Genomic DNA, 12,400 nt, shown 5'->3' with positions numbered 1-12,400 from the left:
ACACACGTACCCATCTCTATGTACATACATTTTCTCCAAATACACATAAGTACACACATACTTTAAGACGAAGTGTCCGTTGGTTCATCACGTGGCCATCTGCCGACTGCACCGCAAAGCGGCAGCGAGTGGCTTCGGGGCTGCGGTGCTTTCGCTCTTCAAAATCCGGAGCAGTAGGCATGCAGCTTCTCTGGCGGAACCGCGGAGACGGTAAAGAGAGCTCACCGAATGATTGACGTGTAGTGGCGTTCATGCATGAGACGTGTACTGCAGCCTGACTCGTCTCTCGCCCTTCCCTCTGGACGCACTGCGTTATGTGATGTAGCGGCGCAGCCATTAAGCCAACACGTGGCCTCCGTGATGCGTGGTGCGCCAGTGCGTGCGAACGCTGAGCACTGTTCCCTCGCCGCCTCGGCGCATTCGTGCCGCAGGGCGCCACAGTGTGTCGGGCTGCTGTGATTGCGGAACTGTGCGATGTGGGTTCGATTCGGCCTAGATGCGGAGAACCGTTATAGGTTTTTTTTAAGAGTGTGGGAGGTGCCCATTTTCTGGGATTGACCAGAATCCAGCACATACGCAGTGACACATACCTATCTGAACGTACCCATTGGTAAATGTTGAAGTTCTTGTCTATTCGGGCATAGATGCAGTGGTGCATACCCACAAACCCAACTTGTGGCGTACTCCCGAAGAGTGCTAATCGCATTAATAGTTGCTCCCGTCCTTCCACCCGAAGAATACCTTATCTTGTAAAACGAATAGATAATGCCTTTGAGACTATATATAAAGAAAGCCTACAGCTCCTCGAAATTTTTATTAGATTTATGCAACATTTAGTAAGGGAGAGAGAAAAGGAATGAAGGAAAGACAGAGAGGCTAGCCAGTGTAAGTATAGCGGCTGGTTACCCCGTGCTGGGGTAAGGGGTAAACGGAATAAAAGGTTATAGAAGAAACATGACAAAGTGAAGTCAGAAAAATTCACGTCATAACGTGATGTGAACATTTAGTAAGATTACACCAAAGACTGCACCTGTTGCTAACCGGAATGTCTCAACTCCCATCTACGGCAACTTCCGCGAATCTCCTTAATCTCCAACTACGTCGAGCGAATTTCAGCATCTCACAGGTGTGCCACTACAGCGCCAACTATTTTCACTGTACGTTTAATAGCGGCATTATGTATCCGCTGGGTGTTTCAAGGAGCCCAAGACTTCCTTTTTCCTGCGAACTTTGCACAGGTCGTCTTCAAAACCGTTGAAATTCTCTGCAACTCTTAGGAAAAGTTCCCTCCAAGTTCCTCGAAGCCCCATAGCAGCGCGCCCAAGGTCTCCTTTATACGCACTCCGCCGACAGTCTCGGGCTACTGTGTGCTCCATAAGATAATTTAAAGCACTGTCACAATTTTATCGCGATACCAATAATATGGACACTCCAGGCGCATTCCTGCCGTCGTCTTCGTCGTCGGTGTCGGCGTCGCCGCGATATTCCGTATGAAGCCCAAGGGTCGAAGTCCTTGGTCAAATAAAGCTCTCTCTCTCTCTCTCTCTCTCTCTCTCCAGGGGCAATGACATAATCGCCGCGCGCCGTATGCTGTATGTGAGAGCCCAAGCGTGCGAGGATGAGCCGACGATGGTGGCTCAATCTTGTGCGCGCAAGGAGGAGGGGAGAGAGGGGGACGTTCTACTCCGGCGGCGGCTGCGTATGGCACGGCCGCGCGGGCCCTATCTTGAAAGCAATCTGCGATGAAGGCAGAGTGCACCGATAGCTGTATGCGCTGTGTTCTCGCCGCTTAGTTCGAATTGAAGCGAGAGGCTGCACGAAGATGAATTCGCTCGCTGCTGCTGCCGCGCTTTCGCGCTCCAGCGTTTTGACAGCCGGTGTGCGCGGTCATCGAGTGAGATGTGAGCCTTTTTGCTTGTGCGCGCGTGACACCATGCTTGTTAGTTTAGTTGGTAAGCAAATGTTTACAAGTTCGTACGGCCGATAAAACTGCTGTCCTTACTTCGTATAACTGTCGAATAAGTTTCTATCGCAATCGATGCTTCGCCTATCGGGCGAAACTGCGACATTTTTGTTACGCCTACAGTGTTGGCCATTTCACTGATATTGTGAATATTTAGGCGAATTCCTTTATTTAAGCGCGAAGTTTATAGGTCGCAGGTGCGTCTGTCTTGTAACGACGAATGTATACACGCTGTAGAAACTCTCCGACACCTGTTAAACTGTAATTTATTATTTTTTCAGTGTTTGCGATTTCCTGTCTACAATTAGTGTTTATCCGCGAAACATTCTTTACCTAAAAGATGCTGTATGCACATTTTTTTCACAGGTCCTACAATTCGCGCGCCGAAACCTTGTCTGTTTCTATTGTAGTAAATTTGATGTAAATATGCACTGCACGTCTCGGCAGCATTGTTATGCAAAAGAATCTGCGCTAAAGCCATGTAAATAGGCGCTGAAAAACATCCGTCGTTCGGCTTTCTTTACAGCCTCATTTATAACCTTACGGCCACATTCATTTTTTTTTCATTTATATGAAAAATGTTCATATTGTAAAAGTAGTGTTAGTGTAATAAATCTTAGGAATGAAGTTTAAGGTGTGGCCTTGCTGTGGTTAAAGGGACGCCCTTCTTGAACACCTACAAAGAAAAGCCTTCCACATGCGTGCCTGCCACACCTTGTGCTTCCGGAAGAGTTTAACATAGCCTGGAAGAAAATTTCACGCCTTCTAGCACTTCTGGAAGACACTCATTTCCTAGACAGATGCGTTTGTTATTGGCCAGTGAATTCCTTCGAATAGTGAAAGAGGGAAACAAGCGGCATAAAAAGCGCTATAAAAAAGCGGACCTGCGCTGCTGTGAGGATGGAGGCTCGCACATGCAAAGACTTTAGCATGTAGTGTGCTCCGAGAGATAGAGCCGTTTTGTAAAACTCAACCATGTACATTTGTTCATTAACCTTTTTCTCATCTCTTGATCATCGCTCGGACCCTTTCTTCCTCCCTCCACATCGCACGGCACCATCCATGGGACCTTCGTGGCCGCACGGAGCCCCTACTTTACAACAAGGCTAAACCGGCCTGTAGCCACAACACACTATCACCACCATCACCACCATGTGCGCATGTGCGGCCTGAGTGACGCATCAGCAGGCCTAAGTTAGCATTCGTTGATGAAACGCTTGCGTAACGAGAGTAATTAGAAAGTATGCAACGAGCGGCGCGTTTTTTATTAGACTCTAAAGCGTTTATTAAGATGGCATTAGGGGGATCCCAAATGGAAGCAACACTTTCTAATTTTGATTTAACTATAGATTTATACTAAATGAGCTTCTGATGGGAGAGAAAAGTGCGACAATTTTAGCGTAGCATTGTTAATTATATTTTGAACATGCATATTCCTTAAGAGGTTTTGAATTGTATATATTCCAAAGTATTTGTACGAAATGACGGATATTAATGTTAGGTGAATAACAATATAAGCAAGGATAACACTAGGGTTATTACGATGTCTTGCTCCCATCATTGTACATGCAAAAATATTAGGTTCTTTAGCAATGTGCCATAACAGCTGGAAACTGTATTGTCACATTGAAAAGTGGGAACATATCGTAAGCTATTAATTATACAGTACAGCATATAATCCTCTGCAAAAACTTAATGGATGAAGCGATACCGGTGTTTAATGGATTAATATAAATATAAAATAGCAAAAGACCCAAGTCTTAGCCTTATGACCTACCTCACGTGACAAGAATGTAGAGGGAGTCATGATCATAAGCACCGCACAGTGAGAGCTTAGTCGAGAAACACTGAATCTAGTCAAGAACTTTGAAAAGAGTATTTAGTTTGCTCATTTTTAGGAGTAGGTTGTTGTTTATAGTTGCTAATGGCCCCATATAACACATTCCAGGAGCTTGTAATCCCTCCTAATCTCACTGCAACTCTACGGGACTCAGGTGGCGACATGAGCATGCAGCGTCCAATTTTTAGCCTCACTGTCACTTTAGAAAGCTGGCATGTTCTCAATCAGAACAATGAATGGGACTGAACATTGTAACAAATTTCTTATATTTTGATTGCTCGTACTTGGAGAAAAAAAGCGTCTGCTAATAGTATTTCAATCACATTTAAAGGGAACGTTGACAGGCAAACGCAGTGAACGTAAATAAATCCGTTATAGCTTTTCCTGTTCTTCTTCTATAGCGAAAACCGTTTTTCAAGCAATCAGCTAAATTTACTGTTGCAATTACCGACATTATGTAAAGATCAGTATAAAGGGAAGTTTAGGCAACCATGAGACGACAGAAGTGTGTTTATTTTTTGTATTTTTGCACTTTTGTATGTGCTTACGGGAAACCCAAAATCGAGCTCCATCTGCGATACTCGTGAAACTAGCTTAATTCTGTGTGTATGCGTGCACTATTTAACGAAAATGCATCCTTCATCACAGGCTTGGTCGATGGCGGTGTTGTCTACGGAGTTCATCCAAGTGAACAAAAGAAGTAAAACGATAGTTTCCCGGCTCGTTAAGCTGAGATTAACGAAAATCAAAAGTTTTCCGCTATGTCTCTTTATCATGTTCTATCTGCAAATATGATGTAAAGATTAGTAATTATGTAGATACGCATGAATAGTGTGTACGATGATTCATGATCGTGTTCTACCTTATCACTACAATAAAGATGTTTCCATGGCAAAATAAATATACACCCTGTTTTTATAGCATTGAGCAGACGACACGTGCTGGGAGCCAACGTCCTCTGCGCTGGGAAGGCAGTCATAGGAAGTTCTATCGGCGGTTTCCACTCTGGCAAACGCAGATAAGGTTCTCAAAGAAGAACAAAAGAATCCAGCGTGCTTCCGTTACGTCCTTTGAAGTGATAGCCGTTGGAAAAAGCACAATAACAAAATACATCCTTTATAAACTTGGGTGGGGGCAGTTACGTATCTATAAGGGGGCAGAGAAAGGAGTGGATTTGTCGTGCGGGAAGAGATCGAAGGTCTAGCACGAGCACACCATAATACAAGCTCAAAACCTTGAAACCCCAAATTCTGCTCAACACGCAAGGTAGAATTTATGCGTTTTCTAAGCAACGCTGCCTGATTCGGTACTGTATTTTTACTCGCACACCTTTGCTTTGACCAATCGCACATTTATGCATCTTCTATATAAGGAACTAAAAATGCTCCATTATTTTTTACATGCTTACGTTCGGATCATAAAAAAAGCGTTCTAATAATCTTATGAACAAGCTTGGTTGAGCAATAATGTCCTCGTTCTGCTTTCCTTTGAAGCCTCCACGTCAGGGTTACTGCCACAGAAATGCTTGCAAGCCGGTGGCCAGTTTCACTTGCATTCTAATCTCCTACGATCCTGAATAACTTGTAAAAACGTAACGTGTGGCTTAATGACGAACGTCATATTTTATTTCATGGAATTAGCCTTCACCCAAAACTTCTTTGTGCATTTCTCCTTTTCTAACGTACCCAGAGGTAGGTAGGGGCTTATGCTGCGTATTACAACTCTGAAAGCAGCGGAACGAATACACTAACGGGAACATCTGTACTTTCCTGTTCTTTTATTCAAATCTCCAGTTCTTTTTCTGTCTTTTTTTAGCTGTTGTTTTGTTGTATTATGCTCATTATATCATGACCACAGCACGCGTAAGACGGTGACGTAGATCGAAATTGGAGAGTCATCCTAAGGAAAGACAGTCGGGCATTATTTCAGAGCAACATTCAAACGACTTACCCTGCCTCGACGCGAATGAGATAGAGTAAGAGCTGAATATAGTAGAAGAGCGGCAAGTGGGGCTATTTGGTGGAAGCCCATCTTGTAATAAAGAGGTTACTGCGCTATATGCACATGGACAACAGATGTACAAGCGGCGCGCCTCTTGTCCACTTCTACTTCTGTTGTCCACGTGTTCATAGCGCAGCAACCCCGCGAATATAGTAAGAAGATACGCTGAACAACACTGAAAAAGCGCAGAATGGACGCAAGATTTGGTGCACGGTTTGAAGCAAAAGGCAGTTTGTAAAGGTGAAACACTGTTGCAGTTAGTGCCAGGACGGGTAGAAGCTCATTCGACTTTGTTGACTAGTCCAACGAAGAGGATATCTCCTGTTCGTCTGTTGCGGATGAAGAACAGGAATGGGTGATCGGCGCGAAACACTTCTGGACCGGACGTGGTGCGCGTGTTGATCACCACACCGGTGGTGGCGGCCGCCTCGCTGCCTTCCTCGTTGACCTCCACCACGGCCTTGTGCACCACCTGGTCCACGAAGAGGTCCATGCCGCCGTTGATTCGGGACAGGTCGGCCTCGCCCGCGTTGAACATCCTCCTGATGCCCAACCTCGGTAGCACCTCCTTCAGCTTGTATTCCTCCTCCAGCTTGAACCTGCATCGTACGTGGCCAGAAAAAAAGGCTCTTCAAGGTTGTCCTTTCCGTGCGACTACTTTTCCCTGAGCCTTGTCTCAAGTTTCCCTGTTATTTGCCACGTCTCGTTCCGATAGGCTATTATACTGGCGAAATGTACTGATTATACGCTCTACTTTCGGTATAGCGGTGAACTCCCGTTTGTGACTTCAGAATGCCTGCCATACGCGCTCCAAGCCATTTTTATTCGTCTGGCCATTTCCTTCACGCGATCCGAGTCCTCCGAGTATGAGTACTTGGAACGGATGCAGGTACTTATTCATACTTTTAAAAGTCTAAGTACTAATTACGAACTGTACGCTAGCCTATAAGAAAGAGAAGGTTGTCATCTGTCCGCATTTCCACGAAGCTAAAAATAAACGTAATAACCATACGTGTTTCTCAGAAACAAGGCTTCACAGTTGAGCAAGAATTCGTATTGTTCCTTGGATCAAGCCTATGACCAACGTCTTTCTAGGGCAGTCGCTCTACCAACTGAGAAAAACAGGACCTTAGCAGATCGCAAAGCGAGGCAGAAATAATTGAGAACTCGAAGGTCAGTGCCAACTCGAAGGTCAGTACCATTGAATTAACCTCCTTTCGCCCTGCAGCCTTCGAAAGAACTGATCTGCAATAACCAGGCTAGTAGAAGTATTTTTTTTTTGTTTTAGGCATAATAATATCCGAATTTACATTTTGTCCTTAATGTTTCAAATCTTACGTCATTTGTTACATTCATTGTTGCTGAACAGAACAATTTCATGTGCAGATCACAAGTTGCTGAGATACTGCCCGTTGACGCTCACACCTAGCAGTTCCCCATTTAACAGCATCAATGCTCGAGCTAACAAGTGACCTTGAATGCGTTGCGACATTCCATTCATCAACCACGTCAAGTGCTTGTCGGGGATTTTCCAGCGCATAGAGGTGAAAGAGTCCTTCATAGAAAAAAAAACTTGACATAAAGAACATAACAAACGCAGACTCAGAACTCTACTCGAAAGTGCTGAGGCATTTGTCTGTTGGTTAGTACGGTGGATGAACAAATAAAGTTAAATCATCCCCTGAGAACCAGCTTCGGCTGGTGGACAGGGCCAGGCTATCGACAGAGAGCTTTGGTTTACTAAAACAACGAGGCCCCACACCTGGGGCAACATGAGCCTGGTCATCAAAGTAAAATTATTGCCATTCTTCATGTATCCATGCCGTGACATATTGGGGGTTTATCCAGATACAGCTTCCTCCTTTCTAGTACAAAGCTTCACATTTGCATGGCTTGTCAAAACTGGCGACAACCTAAAAAACGACTTTAAGTACCAAAGTTAAAAGATAATAGAATAACAGAGAGAGGGGGGGGGGGGATAATATTCATATGCAGTGTCTCTAAGCCTTTTTGTATTGCGCCTAAGGAAAACAGTGCTAAACAAGTGTGACTCGTTATAGAACACGTGGGCAAAAGGACGCGAATTCGAAAAATATAGACGCCTAAAAAAAACAAAGGTGAGTAGGAGAGGGTAGCTAGAAGCTCACAATACAGTTAATGCGTTACAGTTCCATTGACCTAATTCCGAAGTTCGCTGATGGTAGACTTTATTCTCAGGAAATGCGCACTTTCTCAAATGTAACAAACCGGCGCGATGGAGAAATTTTGCCAATACATTCCGTAATTGTGCACCTTTCTCATGTGAACCAACACATTCAACTCCTTGCCGCTTTTGATGCGCTCAAAGTGATTCATCGAGTTCTCACTAAGCAAAATGAAGGATGTTCATGGTTTCCTGTACTAAAGGGCACCTGCAGATTAAACCATAAAACTGAATCCTCAATTTACAGAAGTTAGGTCGTGGCACTAGAATCAAGCATTCTTCTACCAAAGCATGCACGTTTACAAAAATAATGTCTGCAGCCTGCAAGTATACAGTGTTTAGTGATGGCATGAAGTTATTATCCGTGTAATTAAATTTACATAAGGAATGTTATATGCACTGTAACCTGACACGTTTCGCGGTGGTAACGTACACTTCGCCGCTGTCAATTTTGGTCGGAGTGATGTCGATTGAACTTCTTAAGAATGGTCGTCGCAACGTTCCAACTCCGCGCGGTTATTACCATTAATTAAGTTAAAGTACGCCGGCTGCCTATAAGATGCTCAAATGTGCAACTTTGCAAAAGTTACCGAATTTAGCGTGTACACATGATGTATTGTTATTCATATCTAGCATAGTACAGCAATTTTTCATTGACACTGTGTTCGTTAGAGTTACGTAGCTTATTGATTTCAGTTGAAAAATGCTAGCTTACCTCGGGAGATACACTTCAACAGTAGCTTCGCTGAGCCGGGCCAGAGCGTCTCTCAATGTCAGCAGAGTCAGGTTCTTCCTCAGCGCTTCGACACCGGTCTTGTTTCGTGGAAGCAGTATCGTCATGCTGTAGTCGAGGCCGTTGTAAGGCAGATCCAGCACAGTGGCTCCGATATCCCGGGCGTAGGCGTATCCCGCCTTGACAGAGCCCTGCATGGTGTCGACGCTGGTCGAACGGCCGTCACCCGTGTAGAAGGGGGCCTTCTCCGTTTTCGACCTGGCGAACTTTGTACGCCAGGTCCCTTTGAAGTATATGGCATTCAGAAGTACCAGTCTGGTGTCCTTAGACAGCGGCTTGTCGAACAACGTGCTGATCTTGTGCTGCGTCTTCTGATTCACCCACGAGTTTATGACGTTCACGGCTGACTGGCCTGCTCCAATGAAGTCAACCTTGAGAAGCTCGGCCCCGAAGCCGTTATTCAGGGCGTTCACGTAGCCCGGCAGAGCGTTAAGCTTGTCGTCCAGTACCGCTGCGTTGGCGATCTTCAGCGTCGTGTTGGACGGCGCGAGCAGGCGACGATTGTGCTCGGCGTGCGCGCGCAGGACTTTGTCCTGTGCGAGCCTCACTATGTTGTACCTCAGGGATTCGTGTAGTTCGCGCAGCGTCGTGCCGTTGGCGCCGGCGTAAACCATGGCCAGGGCCGTGGTCACGCTGTACGGTGAGTAGAAGACGTTGTCGCTCTGGGAACCCGACAGCAGCGGGAGTAGTCGGAAAGCGAAGTCGTTGCTTGCGGCAATCACCCTGACGAAGTCTTGCCCCGAGGCCACAGCGAGGAAGGCGCCGACCAGGAAGAATACTGTGGGCTGCATTCTGGGGACTTTGTGAGAAAACGGAGAGAATGGAGGCGTGCCTTAAATATGGCGTGTTCTGGCACCGCAATGCGAATCCTCGTTAAGCATCAAATTGCCATGCCTTACGGCGTTTCCCGGAAAAAAAGCGCGAGCGAAATGGGCCGTATATTTTTTTTTCCGGTTGCATTTCAGAGTCGACGACGAGCTGCAATGACCTCCCTTCAAGAAAAGTAGTCACAGTAGGAACTCCTGTTTGCATACGAGACAGATTAGGGGAAATCTAACAATGCAAGGAAAGGTAGAGGCGCTCTTGCGAAAGCGTTGCCTCTGTTTAGCGCGCCAGCCTTACAATGCAAGCTTCGACACCGAAAGGGACTACTAACAATATATTTAATCTTTTGAATATTTCAAAGTGACCAATTTGGTGTGATGTTGTTCTAACCCACGAGATACTCCTGACACATGGCTTTACGACTTTTAAAGAATAGTAGTTTTGAGAAGGTTAAATAATGCTCAATTCGAAGGCAGTATATATTGCGCAACTAATCAACTCCGTCGCTATACAATACAGCTTACTGTAGCGCTTTAATTCATTTATGCAGCGGACGGTGTTGCTTCCTATATATAGAGAAAGCTTATTTGTTCTCATGCACAACTCCCTACAAAATGCACCTCTTCTTGTGTTGTCTGAAACAAGAAACATACAAGAACCTCTCTTGCAACATCTCATTATGCATCCGAGTTCCGCGGACGTCTCTATAAAATAAACATTATCCGCGAATCGCATCTAGGCGGTTAGATAAAGCTTACGCCATCATGCGGCACAGGAAGAATGCCCTAGTGCGACTTACTAGCAAGTAACATGCGATGGCACTGTGCTTTCAAATCAGCAAAGACGGTATAAGATTAAGCGCAATATATTTCTTTTTGTCCCGCTGATCACACAACTGAAGTAGTATTGCTGCTTTGGCCAATATTATCTCAACGCGTTTCCTTAGATTAATGAATGAAGTCCCCCTTCACGAAAATAGCTACAAGTTATGACCGATGCTAGTAACTAAACAAAATGCCGGGAGCGAGATAGGTGGTGGCCAGCAGTACGACGGCAATTACGTGAACGTAGGGTCACAATTACAGCGCGAGCTAAAAATCAGCGCTGTGCGGCGGATTCCACTATCGGCCTCCATTAGATAGGCTTCAAATGAGCAAGCTTCGCTGAATTCATTTGCCTGCTAAAGCCATGCGGGCGTTTGCACTCGGATGTTTATTATCGCGAGTTCCTCGCCAGAAAACTCGTTATGTTAACGGCAGCACCCGTTGCAACAAGCCATGAATACGTACCTACGCACGACTCGATCGCACCTGGTTGGACTCGTCGGCACCGGAAGATACGACGTGCGGTTTACTTTCACGCTGTCTCGGTGGTCGCTGCAGGACGCGCCGGCATGTACCGTGAATGGCGCAATACACCGCGTGCGTCTTGTGGGACGGTTGCGAAGCTCAGCGGCCGACGCCTAGGCGTGAACTGCTTGCATACAGCCGGTATAGTCTCGCGCGCTTGTTGGTGTGCGTGTGCTTGCGGGCGTTCGTTGAAATCGGACCGGTTTTCTTTTTCTGCCTCGCGGAGGCTTCGTAGAAGTTGGAAAGTGGAATGTGTGGGAAAGAGCTGGGGGAATTGGGCAAGGAGATGCGTCGCGCAGCGGCGACGTCTTCCTTTTCCTGTAGACAAGAGGAAGTCCAGGAAGTGCTGCTCCCACTGCGCGGACTCCGAGCTCTATAGTTTTGCTTCCGAAATCATGCAGACACATTGGTTCGTGGTAGCCAACTAAGAAATCCTGACTTGACTCCTGCTTAAATTCCCAAGCTTAACTGTTATTTGCGTTCTCTAACATAAAGAATAACAGCTGAAACGGATGAGAAGTTGGCGTAGAGGCATAATTATAGCCCTGTGCCCTCTTGTCGCCTTTATTTTTGCATTCTTGCCGCTTCATTTGCCGCGCCAGCAGATGACACTCACGCCATTTTTGCTTTGTATCGGCGTCTGATTTTTCTGATTCTATTGTTTCTCACACTACACATTCTCAACTAGTTAATTTTTTTCTTCGTGTCGTATATCGCATATATTCCATTACATTGTGCTACATGATTTTTGGCCAATCCCTTAAAGAAGGTCTGTGTCATTGGTACATAAGGCGTTGCATCTACATCTGCATGCCACATTTTTAAGAGCTCTGCTAGTTTTCTGAACTCACGCCTCCGGCGTCGATCGCGACTGTGTCGTCAAAGCGAGTGAAAGTGTGCGACCGACACTGATAAAAACACGCAAAGTACGAGTTGTGTGGCTCTCGAGCCCGCACGTGTACGATGGTCGAAGCAAGGAGGCCTTTTTTCTACTTCTTCTTCGATAAATAGCAAGCAAAACTCTTGTTCGTCTGAACAGGATTAACGCTAAACTCAACGAAACGCCTAAACGACATCGGAAGGGACTCTCCGCAGCTCGTTTTCTCCAAGTCTCTTTTTTTTTTACATTACGAATGCCAAATCGTATTCACATAGATCATAGCTATTTGCTGAATGCAGTTACTCTAATTAACATTGACGCAATGACTCAAATTAACATCATCATGCTCATTTGATTGGGTATTGACAACCTTAATGTAACATTTAGCTAGCGCTCATTGAATCCGTGCTGAAGGGACATAGCGTATAATTTTATGAACTCTATTGTGGCTTTCTTTTTGTTTGACGTGTAGCTCTATAAGCCTAGAAATACGTACTCGCAACAACCTCAGTGGATGACGCATTTCTAGACGGCACCAAATGGACG

At 45.6% G+C, this 12,400-nt stretch overlaps 1 protein-coding gene across 1 annotated transcript; it reads right to left on the bottom strand.

Moving 5' to 3' along the window:
- Positions 1-4,700: 4,700 nt before the first annotated feature.
- LOC142579232 (iripin-3-like) lies at positions 4,701-12,046 on the bottom strand. Its single transcript, XM_075689229.1, has 3 exons — positions 10,915-12,046; positions 8,723-9,599; positions 4,701-6,403 (listed from the first exon to the last, which is right to left on the bottom strand). The coding sequence occupies exons 2-3, from the start codon at positions 9,589-9,591 to the stop codon at positions 6,085-6,087; spliced, it is 1,188 nt and encodes a 395-aa protein (XP_075545344.1). The 5' UTR covers positions 9,592-9,599; positions 10,915-12,046; the 3' UTR covers positions 4,701-6,084.
- Between the last annotated feature and the right edge of the window lie 354 nt (positions 12,047-12,400).

The sequence above is a fragment of the Dermacentor variabilis genome, chromosome 4 (assembly GCF_050947875.1).
Source record: "Dermacentor variabilis isolate Ectoservices chromosome 4, ASM5094787v1, whole genome shotgun sequence".
In the NCBI taxonomy this organism is placed as follows: domain Eukaryota; kingdom Metazoa; phylum Arthropoda; class Arachnida; order Ixodida; family Ixodidae; genus Dermacentor; species Dermacentor variabilis.
The sequence above is the reverse complement of the archived record's forward strand: the minus strand, read 5'-3'. Positions and strand labels throughout refer to the sequence as shown.